Raw genomic sequence first — 16,686 nt, 5'->3', positions numbered from 1 at the left:
TGATGTTTTATTTACATGCCTGATGACATCAATACGTGCTCATAGCAAATGCCTTTGTTTTCGTTTTCAGTATCTAAGCTTATTGGCCCTAAGTAAATCTTAGGTTAGGTAGAGCTCAGTTCCCAGGGGCATTCAAGATTCATAAAGAAGTGATATTTTTCCCAGCTAAAATATTTTTCTTCTTACCAGGTTCTCTACTTAAAAGACAATGACTACTGATGAAGGTGCCAAGAACAATGGAGAAAGCCCCACAGCCACTGTTGCTGAGCAGGGAGAGGATATTACCTCCAAAAAAGACAGGGGAGTATTAAAGGTGAGGCCACAAAGCTGAGTGACATACAAGGAAACCTGCTATCTGGAAAGATTGTTTATAACATCTCTTTCTGAGGGGGGCTGGGGTGGATAATGTTTATTGAGGGTTACTAAGTGCCAGACACTAGAGCTAGATTCTCATTTTGTCTTCATAATTTCAAGGTTTTTTTTAAGAGTTGAGTCTCGTTATGTTGCCCAGGCTGGTCTTGAGCTCCTGGGTTCAAGTGATCTTCCCATCTCAGCTTCCTGAGTAGCTGGGATTTTCTTTTTAAATTAATTAATTAAATTTTTGAGAGAGGGCATCTCATTATGTTGGTCAGGCAAGTCTTGAAATCCTGGCCTCAAGTGATCCTCCCACCTCAGCCTTCTGAGTAGCTGGGATTATAGGCACGAGCCACTGTGCCCAGCTAGAGATTTTAATTTTTAATCCCAGATTATAGATGTTGAAATTGAGACTGGGCTAGGTAAATTAACTTGCCTAATATCATATATCTTAGTAATGCAGATTTACCTGGGGTTCAGGTCCAAGTTGTATCTCACTCTAAAGGGCTATGTTTCCCTATTCTCAGAGTATACAAATAGGTTACTATTTTAATGTATCCTTTTAGTACACTAAAGCTAGCTAATGACAATTTTAAAGACTTTTTAAGGAAAGGAAAGCTAACTTGAAAAATTCAAAGGGGTTTTATTTTATTTTATTTTATTTTGAGACAGAGTCTCCCTCTGTCGCCTGGGCTGGAGTGCAGTGGCGTGATCTCGGCTCACTGCAACCTCCGCCTCCTGGGTTCAAGCAGTTCTCCTGCCTCAGCCTCCCGAGTAGCTGAGATTACAGGTGCCTGCTACCATGCCTGGCTAATTTTTGTAGAGACAGGGTTTCACCATGTTGGCCAGGCTGGTCTTGAACTCCTGACCTCAGGTGATCCGCCTGCCTTGGCCTCCCAAAGTGTTGGGATTACAGGTGTGAGCCACCGTGCCCAGCCCAGAGGGGTTTATTTTTATATATAAATATTGTTCCTGTGTACAGTGAAGATATCTTTTGAGATTTCCTCAGAAAATATATCTTACTTTTGAATTAGCTTTCCTACTTATTAAAGCACTATACAGTCATTCACCATATAATGACATTTCAGTCACTGACAGACTGCACCTTCAGCGGTGGTCCCATAAGATTATAATGGGGCTGAAAAGTTCCTATGGCCTAGTGGTGTCATAGCTGTTGTAACATGGGTAGTATTATGTGTTTGTGGTGATGTGGGTGTAAACAAACCTACTGCACTGTAGTCACAGTTATGTATAGTACATAATACTTGATAATAAATGTTTATATTACTGGTTTATGTGTTTACTATACTTTCTATCATTATTTTAGAGTGTGCTTCTACTTATTTTTTAAAAAGTTAACTGTAAAACACCCTTGGCTGAGTGTGGTGGCTCATGCCTGTAATCCCAGCACACTGGGAGGCCAAGGCAAGAGGATCACTTGAGGCCAGGAGTTCAAGACCAGCCTGGGCAACATAGTAAGACCCCTATCTGTAGAAAAAAATTTAAAAAAATTAGCCAAGCATAGTGGCATGTACCTGTAGTCTCTACTACTCAAGAGACTGAGGCAGGAGGATCATGTAAGCCTGGGAGTTCCAAGCTGCAGTGAACTATGATCATACCACTGCATTCTAGCCTGGGTGAGAGAGTGAGATTCTGTCTCAAAAACAAATGAACAAACAAAAAGCAGCCTTGGGCAGGTCCTTCAGGAGGTATTCAAGAAGAAGGCATTGTTACTATAGGAGACAGCAGCTCCATGCATGTTATTCTCCTGAAGACCTTCCAGTGGGACAAGATGTGGAGGTGGAAGACAATGATATTGATGATCCTGACCCTCTGTAGGCCTAGGTTTATGTATGTGTTTGTGTCTTAGTTTTAAACAAAAAAAAGTTTAAAAAATAAAAGAAAAAATTTAAAAAATAGAAAAATGCTTATAGAATAAGGATATAAAGAAAGAAAATATTTTTGTACAGCTGTACAGTGTTTGTGTTCTAAGTGTCATTACAAGAGTCAAAGCTAAAAAAAATCAAGTTTACACAGTAAAAATGTTACAGTAAGCTAAGATTGATTTATTATTAAAGAAAGAAAATTTTAAATAAATGTAGTCTAGGTGTCCAGTGTTTATAAAGTCTACGATAGTGTATGGTAATATCCTAGGCCTTCACGTTCACTCACTTCTCACTTGCTGACTCATCCAGAACAACTTCCAGTCCTGCAAGTTCCATTCATGGTAAGTGTTCTGTATAGGTGTACAATTTTTTTCTTGTATACCTTTTATTACTGTACCTTTTTCTATGTTGAGATATGTTTAGATACACAAATACCACTGTTTTACAATTGCCTGCAGTATTCAGTGCAGTAACACAATGTACATGTTTGTAGCCTTGGAGCAGTAGGCCAAACCACCTAACGTGGGTGTGTACAAGTAGGCCAGGCCATCTAGGTTTGTGTAAGTACACTTTGCGATGTTCACATAAGGATGAAATCACCTAAGAACACATTTCTCAGAACATATCCCTGTCCTTAAGCAATGCATGACTGTGTGTGTTTCTTCACTCTATAGTTAATCATTTTCACATGCATTTCTTTTGTTTTGTTTCTTACAACAATGTGGTGAGACAATCAGAGCATCTCTTGATTCTTCCATCTTATAAGTGAATAAACTGAATCTCAGAAAGGTTAAGTGGCTTTAGTCACATTAAATAGTTATTTATCCTACACCATTGTTAACACATATAAGTTTTGTTTTTCCTGAAAAGATTATCTGATGCATTCTGAATATTACCAGGATGCTGAGTTTTAATATCTCTTGTGCCAGCAGTAGCAAGTAAGAATTTTTGTTTTGTATAACTTTGCTTATGTGAAAGCCTTCTGTGCCTGGATCTCTTCTGAATATATATGAATTGCTGTTATGTGCTAAGTCAAATTTTGGAGACTTGCAGCTATAGAATAAGGGCTTTATGCTATAGATTTACATTCTATTGTCTTCTTTTAGAAGGCTTCTCAACCTTGTAGCTATAGTTACTCATCCTAAATTCCAGGAAGCTTCTAGAGACAGTGGAGACTTTGCAGGCTGTCCTCAGCATCTCCCTGCCTCTGTTTACGACTTACCCTTTCATCTTTTCAGAGTGCCCACGCCCAGAGAACATGATCCCCAACTTGCCTCAGACCCTGTTTTGTTCTAGGGAGTAAATCTAATTGCAAGATTTTTAGGCTTATTAAGAAACATTTGAGATTTGAAGCCCTTTAAATTATATCATTTGTCATTGTCTAGAGCCTCGGATTTCACCATGAGGCTTTTGGTTAAGATTTAAATAGGTCTAGTAACTGTGCAAGCTAGGGCAATTGAGTTAACCTCTCCGTGATTGATTTCCTGTTTGTAAAATTAGAATAATAATGCCATCAACCTCATAGAGTTATTAGGGTTAGGTGAGGCACTTAGCATAGTGCCTGTCCTATAGTAATCTATCTTATTATTACGTATTTTAAAAAAAAGAACCAATGCTGGCTTGGAAATTCAGTAACTATCTGAGGAAGATAAAAGTTGGATTTATATTTTAAAAACGAATAGAACCTAGATTGTGTTCTTAAGGCAACTCTAGATTTAGGCATAAATTCATCTTGCTAGGGAAGCCTGAAGTGATACCATAGTACCACTTGCTGGTGTGGATGGCTCTCTGACTCTGGTAGCCATTCATCCCAAATGCCCAGTTACTGTTTATAGTCCTAGAAATGCAGATTCCTTCCACGTGAGGCTTACAGTTGAGCATAGCCTCCTAAATACCACATGCAGTTCATGAACATGAGCACTTGTAGAATATTGTGTAATATCTTTTAGATTAATGTTTTGAAACTATTTTTTTCTTTTGACGTCTTAGAAGGGCAGTAATGTTTCTTTGCCTTTAAAGAATATTTGGGGCTGGGTGCAGTAGCTCATACCTGTAATCCCAGCACTTTAGGAGGCTGGGGTGGGAGAATCACTTGAACTCAGGAGTTCCAAACCAGCCTGGGCAACGTAGCAAGATCTCATCTCTACTAAAAATAAAAAAATTAGCCAGGCATGGTGGCGTGTGCCTGTAGTCTCTGCTACTTAGGAGGCTGAGGTGGGATGATCACTTGAGCTGGGTGATAGAGGCTACAGTGAGCTATGATTGTGCCACCGCATGCACTCTAGCCTGGGGGAAAGATCAAGACCCTGTCTCAAAAAATAAAATAAAGATGTTTGGGCGTTTGAGTTAAGAAAGCTGTGGAATTTAAGTTCACAGTGTTTATGTGATATTTATGTTAGGCGGAGGGTATACTTGTAAAAAAAGAATTTAGGAGCAAATAATCGAATTATTTAAATAAAACTCAAAGCAAACTCCTTCCCCAAAAAGATGTTCATCAGATGTTAGCTACCATCCTCTGTTATCTACCAAAAATGATTAATTTGGCATAGATGATTAACAAATTACACCATCACACACCTGGATTTGATTTTCTTTTCCCAGAACTGACCAACTACATTAGCAGCTTGCTCTGCCAAGAACAAAATAAATTCACTGGATTTTACAATAGCTAAATACTTTACTAGAAAACAAGTTATTCAGTATCATATCAAGCAGTGCAATGATACTCATGTTTTTTACAGATAGACTATGTTTCAAATAATAGGAAATGTAACCTGTTTTACCAGGAAATTGGGCTTTCTGAAAATAAACAAGCAGAATCTAGTCAGAAGCTAATGTTTTTAGCAAAGGAGGGAAATAAAATTAAACCTTTGAAGCTTTGCTTAAGCTTCTTTTTGAATATTTTTAAAAGTCCACCATTCTTTCTGGTCTAAGTCAGTGTGTATATGGACTAGCTCACAAGTCTGTGTTAGAGAGTTTAGTGTTGGGCGCGGTGGCTCATGCTTGTAATCCCAGCACTTTGGGAGGCTGAGGCGGGTGGATCACGAAGTCAGGAGTTCAAGACCAGCCTGGCCAACGTGGTGAAACCCCATCTCTACTAAAAATACAAAAATTAGCTGAGCATGGAGGCGCGTGCCTGTAATCCCAGCTACTCGGGAGGCTGAGGCAGGAGAATTGCTTGAACCTGGGAGGCAGAGGTTGCAGTGAGCCAAGATCGCGCCATTGCACTCCAGCCTGGGCGACAGGGCGAGACTCCGTCTCAAAAAAAAAAAGAGAGAGTTTAGTGTCAAAATATAGGGCATTAAACCAATGAACAGGATTTATTGGTTAATTCTTTGAAGGCATAAATACTGTGATTAGCAATAAAAGTAGATATAACATAAAAGGTTGGTAAAGGACAGTTTTCTAACAATGAGTTATTGTGAGGAATGAAGGGAGGCATTAGAAAGAATGGATAATAGTATATTTGCATATCTGCCTGGATGTCTTGGGATGGACTGTGTGACCTTTTTATTCTCTGATTACAAGTAAAAAGTTTCACCTCCTTTTTCTTAATGTTTGTCTTTTCTAGATTGTCAAAAGAGTGGGGAATGGTGAGGAAACGCCGATGATTGGAGACAAAGTTTATGTCCATTACAAAGGAAAATTGTCAAATGGAAAGAAGTTTGATTCCAGTCATGATAGAAATGAACCATTTGTCTTTAGTCTTGGCAAAGGTAAGAGGGTATTGTTTTGAGTTGTGTTTTACTAAGCTTTATTACTATTTGTAATATATAGGAGCAGAGGATTCTATCCCTTCTAAAAGTAAAGATATTTTAGAGTAGTAGTACTCAAAGAATGGTCTGAGAATCCCTAGGACTCCCTGAGATCTTTTTAGGGTGTCCCAAATGTCATTTATTTTCATAACAATACTAAGATATTATTTGCCTTTTTACTGTATTGACATTTGCACTAATGGTACAAAAGCTGCAGTGGTAAAAAACTGCTGGTTCCTTAACACAAATCAAGGCAGTGGTAACCAGCTGTTCCAGTAGTCATGGTATTTTCCACTGCCACTCCTTCACTATTTACATAAGGGAAAAAGCTAGTTTCATGTAAGAATCCTGATAAAGCAGTAAAAATTATTAGTTTCATTAAAACCCAATCCTTGAGTTTCACATCACTTTGATATTCTGTGACAGAAAGGGAAGCAAGTATTGAGCACTTCTGTACCCCAAAGTATGATGGTTGTCTCAAGGAAAAGTACTTGTGTTCTTGTTTTAGTTGAGATCTGAACTAACTGCATTTATTTCATGAAATACCATTTTTACTTGGAAGGGCAAATCTGATTATGCAGACTTGATTCAGTATTTGGCAGGTGTTTTTCTGAGAATGAATGGAGTAAGTCTTTCACTTCAAGGAAAAACAACTGACAATGTTTTTTGCCATTAAGTTTTCAAGTAAAAATTATAGTTTAGGAGAACTCTTATTTGCCACTGTGGGCTTATTTGCCACTGTGGGCTTGACAGCTTCCGAAGACTTTTCTGATGAGATTGGTGGGTATATATACAATGAAATGTGTCCACATTTGGAAGATCTGTATAACTAAGAACGAATATTTTCTCAGTGACCAATGCAAGATGTTACAAGATCATGTGTAAATAAACAATTCATTCAAAGTTAGACCAACAGATTTTAATGTAACAGTGTGAAAAGTTCACTGATACACTTTCAGTTTCCACATTGTAATTGACTTTTATGAATCTTACAACTTGTACAGTTTTGATATAGTATCAGATAATTATATTCACAATTATCTAAAAGGTTGTTAAAGGGCTCCTACCCTTTTCAACTATCTATCTTTGTGGGTTTGGATTTTTTTGTCCATGTACTTCAACCAAAATTGGAACAGATGAATGCAGAAATAGATATGAGAATCTGGTTGTCTCGTATTACAAGTCAAACACATTTCTACATGTATAACATTCTAAAACAATGACACTCGTCTCACTAATTTTTTTTTTGTTTTAGAAAATACAAAATATAAAAATACTTTGTGCAAAATTAAATTACTTATATTAACATGGGGTTATTCTAAAATGAATTATTAAATAACTACTTTTTTACTAAATATCAGTAGATATGTCAAATAAACAAAAGTTCTTTGGAGTCCTCAATTTTTAAGATGTTAAGGGGTCCTGAGGAAAAAAGGTTGAGAACTACTATTTTCAAGTATTAAGTATGATTTTTACTAATTTATTTTCAAATGACTTTTTTTTTTTTTTTGAGACAGGGTCTCGATCTGTCACCCGGGCCGGCTCACTGTAGCCTCGACCTCTCAGGCTCAAGTGATCCTCCCACCTCAGCCCCGCAAATAGCTGGAAATACAGGTGCATGCCACCATGTCTGGCTCGCTCTGTCGCCCAGGCTGGAGTGTAGTAGCACCATCTCGGCCCACTGCAGCCTCTACTTCCCAGGTTCAAGCGAGATTGTCTTGCCTAAGCCCCCCAAGTAGCTGGGACTACAGGCATGCACTACCATGCCTGGCTAATTTTCGTGTTTTTTGTAGAGATGGGGCTTTGCCATGTTGGCCAGGCTGGCCGTGAACTCTTGACCTCAAGTGATCCGCCCACCTCAGCCCCCCAAAACACCTGGGATTACAGGCATGAGCCACCGTGCCCAGCCTAATTTTTTTTTTTTTTTTTTTTTTTTTTTTTTTTTAGAAACAGGGTTTCACCATGTTGCCCAGGCTAGTCTTGAACTCCTGGGCTCAAGCGATCTGCCCGCCTCAGCCTCCCAAAGTGCTAGGATTATAGGCATGAGCCACCACGCCTGGCCTCGAATGCTGTTAAATGTCTTTAGTTCATTTAATATTCTTTTTTAATCTTGTAGGAATAATAGCCCATACATCAAATTAAACTTTGTAGAACATGTGGCTTATTGGAAGTTGGTGGCTGAGTTACGTCTTTTATTCTTGTCTGCCACAGACAAGCAACTGTAGTTTGTTCCTAGATGAGGGAAAAAAGAAGTATTCCCCCTATTCACCACCATGGCTATGTGTGGACTTCATTCCCTTGTCCTTCAGCTCTGTATCTAGTTGAATTGCTAGCTAAGCATGGATTTGGAAAGGAAATATAGTAAGCAGGAACTGAGGAGTTACTTTCTGTCTCTTGCCACTCAGCCTTCCCTGCTTCCTGTATCATTTGTGTGCCTGGTGAATTCTGCTTCCCGTCCAGTTGTGCTCTTTCCAAGCTCCAGTTCTGGCCATGCCCCTGCTCCCTTCTCCTTTGGGTCTTTAGTAGGTTAATGGCTCATGAGATATTAATTTTTTGTTTGAATAAGATAGCAGTAAAAATAAAATACAGTCTTGTGGCAGATAATTATGACAGTTATTTTAGAATTTTGTTGTTGTTGATTTAGGGATATGAACCTCCAGGGCTGCCAGAATGGGTGTGGCATCATTATTTAGGTGACCTAAGAGTGAGTGACCTTGTCAGACCCCCTTGTTCCTGCCACCTGCTAAATCCTTACTCTATCCTTAGAATTCCTGTCTTAAAGAAGTTGAGAGTTAAGATAACAGATCCTTTTAGCAATTATCTTGGTGAGCAGAATTAAGAATTGTTGAGAATTTATACTGCTATCTTCTCTACTGAGATTTTCTCAGTAAAACACTATGGTGAATGAGTTTCCTGGAATTTTAAGCAGAGTGAGAAGATTTTCTGAGTTTTTTTTTTTAAATACAAGTTGGGAGAAAAAAAGAGGCAACTTTCAGTTGACTTTGTACCTCTGACACACCTGTCTAGAGTCAGTGCAGTTTCATGGGAAAAGCTTCCAGCTGGGCGTTAGGAAGCCAGGGTTCCTGTCTTCCCTGTTCCTTGTGGTATGTTAACATGAGTAAGCCACTTAATCTTACCTGCTTCTGTAAAAAGAAGTCTGTAGAGAGCCTATGTGATTCCATTCTTGTTCCTTCTGTAAAGAATTTTGCGGGAACAAAAACCATAAAAGACTAATACCAACACAAAGAGACCCTTAGAGGCCTGCTTAAGATGGTAATTGGAAATACTAGGATAGAGCAATATACCTCCGGTAAAACATCTATAACATAATGTATTTAGTTGCCTACAAAACAAGAAACATTGGTTAAGCAGTTTATAGTTTTGTGGGGGTTTTTTTCCTTTTTTTTTTTTTTTTTGAGATGGAATCTCACTCTGTAGCCCAAGCTGAAGTGCAGTGGCGTGATCTTGGCTCACTGCAACATCTGCCTCTGGGGCTCAAGTGATTCTCGTGCCTCAGCCTCCCCAATATCTGGGACTACAGGCACGCACCACCACGCTTGCCTAATTTTTTGTGTTTTAGTAGAGACAGGGTTTCACCATGTTGCCCAGGGTGGTCTCGAACTCTTGAACTCAGGTGATCCACCTGCCTTATCCTCCCAAAGTGCTGGGATTACAGGCGTGAGCCACTGCGCCTGGACATAGTTTTATACTTATATTTTATAGCAGTAGGTAGTTTATCAAAATGAAGAAAATAATATAAATGGACAGTAGCATAAATATTATTCATTGAACTCCATTGATCCCTTATATTGTACCTCTCCCAAGGGAATAAATAGAAATATTTCAATGGAAAGTCATCCTAATTTGGGGATTCTAGTATGACTTCAGTATTTAACATAGAACTATAAGAGCCTATCTGTAAAAATCCCATTGAAAAGATAAACATATCATCAAATATGTAAACAAATTCAAGCTATACCTACACTTGCTTTGTATATGTCTTTTGCTTTGTGTATGTCTGTTGCTTTTATCCTACCATCTTTTTTTCTTTTCTTTTTGAGACGGAGTTTTACTCTTGTTGCCCAAGCTGGAGTGCAATGGCACGATCTCAGGTCACTGTGACCTCCGCCTCCCAGGTTCAAGCAATTCTCCTGCCCCAGCCTCCCAAATAGCTGGGATTACAGGCACGTGCCACCACACCTGGCTAATTTTGTATTTTTAGTAGAGACGGAGTTTTGCCATGTTGGCCAGGCTGGTTTTGAACTCCTGACCTCAGGTGATCCACCCGTTTTGGCCTCCCAACGTGCTGGGATTACAGGCGTGAGCTACCGCGCCTGGCCAGCCGTACCATCTTTTAAACTCTGTTCTTTACTTTCTTCATCTAAGGTTATGATAATCATATATACTACATATATTATATATGATTATATAAGTATATATTATTATGTTGAGGATTAAGATAATGTACACCATCGCCTAGCATTCAGCCTAACAAATGGTAAGCACTCAGATGTTGATTATTATTGTGGCAGTGTTAGGATTATTGACTGGTTTCATAATGGAATGGTAAAAGCTGTGTTATAACATCTTGGGTCCTGACTTCATCTGTTGACTATGCATGCATGCAAACCTTTGAAACAATGCTGAACCGTCTTGCTTAGCCCCAGGAAGTTGGGAAAGACAGAATCAATCTAAGGGAACTGATTATTACTACTGTGGAATATGTTACAGAAATTAGAGTGAAGAGGTGATGATTTCTCTAACTAGGTTTTCTTAACTAAATATTAGAGGTTGTGAATTATTAGAACTGGTCATAGCCCATTTAAAAAGAAGCTGAATTAAGAATGAGGATTTTCATACATACTTCTATAATAGGGGTTCTGTTCTTTTACCCTCCTCCCCCCAGCAAATATATTTTCACTAAAATGGAAGAGGGCAATAGATTTGGAGGATGAAAGAATTATTTCTACCCTGGTTTTTTTTTTTTTTTTTTGAGACAGAGTCTCGCTTTGTTGCCCAGGCTGGAGTGCAGTGGCGTGATCTCCGCTCACTGCAACCTCTGCCTCCCAGGTTCAAGTGATTCTCTTGCCTCAGCCTCCCGAGTAGCTGGGACTACAGGTGCATACCACCACGCCTGGCTAATTTTTGTATTTTTAGTAGAGATGGGGTTTCACCATGTTGGCCAGGATGGTCTTGATCTCCTGACCTCGTGATCCACCCACCTCGGCCTCCCAAAGTGGTGGGATTACAGGTGTGAGCCACCGCACCTGGCTTCAATCTTACTATTTTTTGGATTCTTTGTACAATTAGTATAATTTAGGTGACAATCATATTAACATTTGTGTTGAAGCCACTTTGCATGGTTTTTTTTATTGAGGTATTATTTACGTATAATAAAGTTTACCCTTTTAAGTATATAGTTTGATGAATTTTGATAATATTTCTGTAACTACCACCACAATCAAAATATAAAACAATTTCTTTACCCTAAAAAGTATTTTTATGTCCTTTTGCAGTCACTTTCCTTCCTGGACCCTGAGCCCCAGGCAGTCACTAACTTTGTTTCTGTTACTATAATTTTGCCTTTTGTAGAATTTCGTATAAATAGAATCTTGTATTATCTTTGGTGTTTGACTTCTTTCACTTAACATAATGACTTTGGGATTCATGCATGTTGAATTCCTGAGAAGTATTCCACAATTTGGGAATGCCACAGTTTGTTCACCCATTCAAAAATAGGACATTTGGTTGTTTGCAATTTGGACCTATTCAGTTTTTCATATCCTTACTAACACTTAGTATTGTCGATCTTTTTAACTTTAGCCATTCTAGTAAGTATGAAGTAGTATCTCACCTTGGTTTTTGTTTGCATTTCCCTGATGATTAGTGATGATTGAGGGTCTCTCTTCTTGTGCCTAGTGGGCATTTGTATGTTTTCTTTTGTAAAGTGTCTGTTCAGATCTTCTGCCCATTTTAAAACATAAGTTGTTTGTCTTACTGAGTTGTACTTAAAAGGACAAGCACTTTGGCAAATACGGTCTCCCAGTCTATCTTGCCTTTTTATTTTCTTAATTGGTCTTTGGAAAAGTAAGTTTTTACTTCTGATGAAGTCAGCTTTATCAGTTTTTTCTTTTATGGTTTGGTTACCTACTGTTATTAACCATTTTTGGTTTGATGTGATTTTTTGTTTACTGTATTACAGACTAAGGTACAGAGAAGCTTAGTAAATTGCCCAAGGCTATACAGTAAGTGGCAGAGCCAGGATTCAAATCCAGGTAGTCTTTCTTAAGTTGTGTTAGATCTTAAGGTTTAAAACATAGCCCAAACCGGTACAGAAATGAAGTAGGTCCTGGTTAGCAGTATTTATCGCGTGCCTGATATACAGTAGAAATTTCTCTTTTTTTTTTTGAGATGGAGTCTCGCTCTCGCTCAGGCTGGAGTGCAGTGGCACAATCTCGGCTCACTGCAACCTCTGCCTCACGGGTTCAAATGATTCTCCTGCCTCAGCCTCCTGAGTAGCTGGGATTACAGGCGTGCACCACCATGCTAGGCTAATTTTTATATTTTTAGTAGAGACGGGATTTCACCACGTTGGCCAGGATGGTCTCAATCTCCTGACCTCGTGATCCGCCTGCCTTGGCCTCCCAAAGTGCTGGTATTACAGGGGTAAGCCACTGCACCCAGCCACAGTAGACATTTCTTACCAGTAATGATATGTCATAGTTAGTAAGGTTTATCAAAAGCTTGTGTTCGCTCGCGTGCTCTCTCTCTCTCTCTCTCTTTCTTCCTCCTCCCTCGTTCTCTCTCTCTTTCTCTCCAGAGACTTGCTCTGTTATCGGGGCTGGAATGCAATGGCGCCATCATAACTCACTACAGCATTGAACTCCTAGGCTTCAGTGATCCTCCTGCCTCAGCCTCCCAGAGTGCTGGGATTACAAGCATGAGTCACTGCACTCAGCCAATATGTTCTTAATATCTGTTTACTTTTTTTTATATGCAGTTCAGGAGCATTCAGGAGATTTGTAAGGAAAGCTTTTAGGCTAAAATATTTAATTTTTCTAATTGTCCCCAAAAGTGTGAGCCAGAAAGGCAGCAAACTTTAAGAAAGTACTTACTTTGGTTTTTCCTGGTACTTTGCGATAGAGGAGGAATGCTTCCAATTTCCACTGCTGGGTGGGTATCAGGGAGGAGCTGATTTAGGCTGTGGAAAACTGAGCAAATTTCTCACTCCATTTAAATTCGATATTACATCATGCCTTTGTTCTTTTTTTGAGTACAATGTTGTGGTGCTATAGTTCTTTGCAAAGAGTAGTTAAAACATGACCCCTGCCTTCAAGTATGTAACAATTTAGTCTGGCAGAGTTGCTCCTTAAGGTTGTCCCAGGACAGATAATGCTACCATATCTGTTTTCTTTCCCTGTTTTTTGTCTTTTGTTTTTTGTTAATTATAAGCCATGAAGGTGGGGAGAGATTATCCTGTGATTAGTTCTCTTAGTAGTTACAGAAATGACAAAAATACAATGTAGCATAAGATATGAACACTTTAAAAGAGTCTTAAACATAAATTACTGTAATCTCAGCAGTTTGGGAGGCCAAGGCAGGAGGATCAGTTGAACCTAAGGGTTCAAGACCAGCCTGGACAACATGGTGAAACCCCATCTCTACAAAAAATACAAAAATTAGCCAGGCGTGGTGGTGCACGCCTATAGTCCCAGCTTCCTCAGGAGGCTGAGATGGGAGGATCACTGGAGCCCAGGAGGTCAAGGCTGCAGTGAGCTATGATCACACACCTTCACTCCAGCGTGGGTAACAGAGCGAGACGCTGATTCAAAACAAAATACATAAATTAATTTGTTTAATTCATGATTAGTTACTATTCATAGGGAGTAGGGATGATTATTAGAGCCCTTTTATAGCTATTTTAAAGTAAAACTAGGTCAGGCATGGTGGCTTATGCCTGTAATCCCGGCACTTTGGGAGGCCGAGGCGGGCAGATCACCTGGGTTTAGAAGTTCAAGACCAGCCTGGCCAACATAGTGAAACCCTGCCTCTACTACAAATACAAAAATTAGCCGGTGTGGTGGCACATGCCTGTAATCCCAGCTACTGGGGAGGCTGAGGCAAGAGAATCACTTGAGCCCTGGAGGTGGAGTTTGCAGTAAGCCGAGATTGTGCCATTGCACTCCAGCCTGGGCGACAGAGCGAGACTCCGTCTCAAAAAAACAAAAAACAAAAAACCTAAAATATATGAGGAAAAAGTATACAGGAAAAATAATTTGCTTTATTTAGTATAAAAAGAAGAAAGGATGTCTGTATTATCTATTATATGAGGTTTTTCTTATTTTTAACATAAAAATTAGCAGAATATGCAAGTAGTTAAAATAGAGATCAGAAATTGGTACTAAGTCCTAGGAATCCCTCAAGGAAGGTGAAGCAGGAATGAATCAGATGCATTTTTATTACCTGAAGCTTATTAGTGATTAACCTTAAGTGTTTGTCAACTTTTATATTTTGAAAGGAAATCTTTTACAGTTAAAATATTTACCTTTCTTGTTCTCCTTTTCTACTCTCATATGAAAAAGTATTTTTTTCTGTATGATATGGTGTAGCTTTCATCCTATAGTGTGTTCAAGATGCTCATATTCAAATGTAAATGTGCATTTAAAAGGTAGTGATTTTTCAACAAGGGTGCCAAGACCATTCAGTGGGAGAAAGAACAGTCTTTTCAACAAATGTTGTTGGAAAAGCTAGATATCCACATGTAAAAGAATGAAATTGGGTCCTTATCTTACACCATCTGCAAAAATTAACTCAAAATGGATCAAAGACCTAAACGCAAGACCTAAACCTATAAAACTCCCATAAGAATATGGAGGAAGGCTGGGCACAGTGGCTCACACCTGTAATGCCAGCACTTTGGGAGGCCGAGGTGGATGGATCAGCTGAGGTTAGGAATTCAAGACCAGCCCTGACCAATATGGTGAAACCCCGTCTCTACTAAAAAAAAAAAAAAAAAAAAAAAAAATTAGCTGGGCATGGTGGCGCATGCCTGTAATCCTAGCTACTTGGGAGGCGGAGGCAGGAGAATTGCTTGAACCCGGGAAGCAGAGGTTGCAGTGAGCCAAGATCACACCATTGCACTCCAGCCTAGGCAACAAGAACGAAACTATGTCTCAAAAAAAAGAAAAAAGAAAAGATAAAGAATATGGAGGAAAGGCTTCAGACATTGGATTTTGCAGTGGTTTCTTGGCATGACATCAAAAGTACAGGCAACAAAAGTAAAACAATTAAACATAAATTACTGTACATCATAAATTAAACATAAATTAGAATACATCAAAATTAAAAACTTTTGTGCATCAAACAGTAACAGAATGAAAGGCAGCCTATGGAATGGGAGAAAAATGTTTGCAAATCTTACATCTGATAAGGGCTTAATACCCAGAATACATAAACAATTCCTATAACTCAACAAAAACAACAAAATAGCCCAGTTTAAAAATGGGTAAAGGACCAGTTGCAATGGCCATACCTGTAATCCCAGCATTTTGGGAGACCTAGGTGGGAGGATCACTTAGAGGCCAGGAGTTCAAGACTAGTCTGGGCAACATAGCGATACCCTGTCTCTAAAAACTTTTTAAAAACTGGGCAAAGGGCTTGAAATTTCTCCAAAGAAGATATAAAAATGGACAACAAGCATATGAAAAGATGTTCAACATCACTAATCATTAGGGAAATGCAAGTCAAAACCACAGTGAAGTATCACCCTCATACCAGTTAGAATGGATACTATTAAAAAAAGAGAAAACAAGAAGTGTTGATGAGGATGTAGAGAAATTGGAACCCTTATGCACTGTTGGTGGGAATGTAAAATAGTGCAGCTGCTGTGGAAAACAGTATGGAAGTTCCTCAAAAAATTAAAAATAGAGTTACCATGTTGATTTAGCAATTCTACTTGTGGGCATATAACCAACAGAATTGAAAGCAGGGTCTTGAAGAGATATTTGTACACTCATGTTTGTAGCAGCATTATTAACAGCAACCAAAAGGTGGAAGCAACTCAAGTGTCCTTCAGTAGATGAATAGATAAACAAAATGTGATATAAACGTACAGTGGAATATTTACGTTTTAAAGAAAAATTCTGGCAGATGCTACAACATGGACGAACCTTGAGGGCGTTATACTAAGTGAAGTAATCCAGTGACAAAAAGACAAGTACTGTCTGATTCCACTTATATGAGTTATCTATCTAGTCAAATTCACAAAAACAAAGTAGAATAGAAGTTGCCAAAGATTAGGGAAGGAGGAAATGTTTAATGGGTATAAAATTTTAGTTTTGCAAGACGAAAAAGTTCTGGAGATTGGTTGCACAACAATGTGAATATACTTAAAAATAGTGAACTGTGCACTTTAAAATAGCTAAGGTGGTAAATTCTTTTTTTTTTCCCCACAATTAAGCGTTTTTTTTTTTTAACTCAAGGAGAAAACATTATGTAGTCAGAATGCTCTGAAGTGGTCACTATAGTCTTTACTATAAATGAAAGTGTTAAGTGATTAAAATGTTGTATCTTAAAATATGTTATATAATTTTTTAAAACCAGAAAAAAGTTTAACATTACAGAAGGAAGAAAAAGTATAATGCATTGCTTTTATACTGGGCTGTGTATGCTTTTAAACTTTTTCACCTGCC

General features: G+C 38.6%; 1 protein-coding gene across 2 annotated transcripts in view; it reads left to right on the top strand.

Moving 5' to 3' along the window:
- FKBP5 (FKBP prolyl isomerase 5) overlaps window positions 1–16,686 on the top strand; it is a 111,802-nt gene that overhangs the window by 42,464 nt on the left and 52,652 nt on the right. For both annotated transcript variants that reach the window (XM_054556722.2, NM_001131217.1), the window contains 2 exon segments: window positions 190–313; window positions 5,812–5,956. In XM_054556722.2, the coding sequence (XP_054412697.1) occupies window positions 209–313; window positions 5,812–5,956 (250 nt within the window). In that variant the 5' untranslated portion in view covers window positions 190–208.

The sequence above is a fragment of the Pongo abelii genome, chromosome 5 (assembly GCF_028885655.2).
Source record: "Pongo abelii isolate AG06213 chromosome 5, NHGRI_mPonAbe1-v2.0_pri, whole genome shotgun sequence".
In the NCBI taxonomy this organism is placed as follows: domain Eukaryota; kingdom Metazoa; phylum Chordata; class Mammalia; order Primates; family Hominidae; genus Pongo; species Pongo abelii.
Note: the sequence above shows the minus strand (reverse complement) of the source record. Positions and strands in the feature narration are given on the sequence as shown.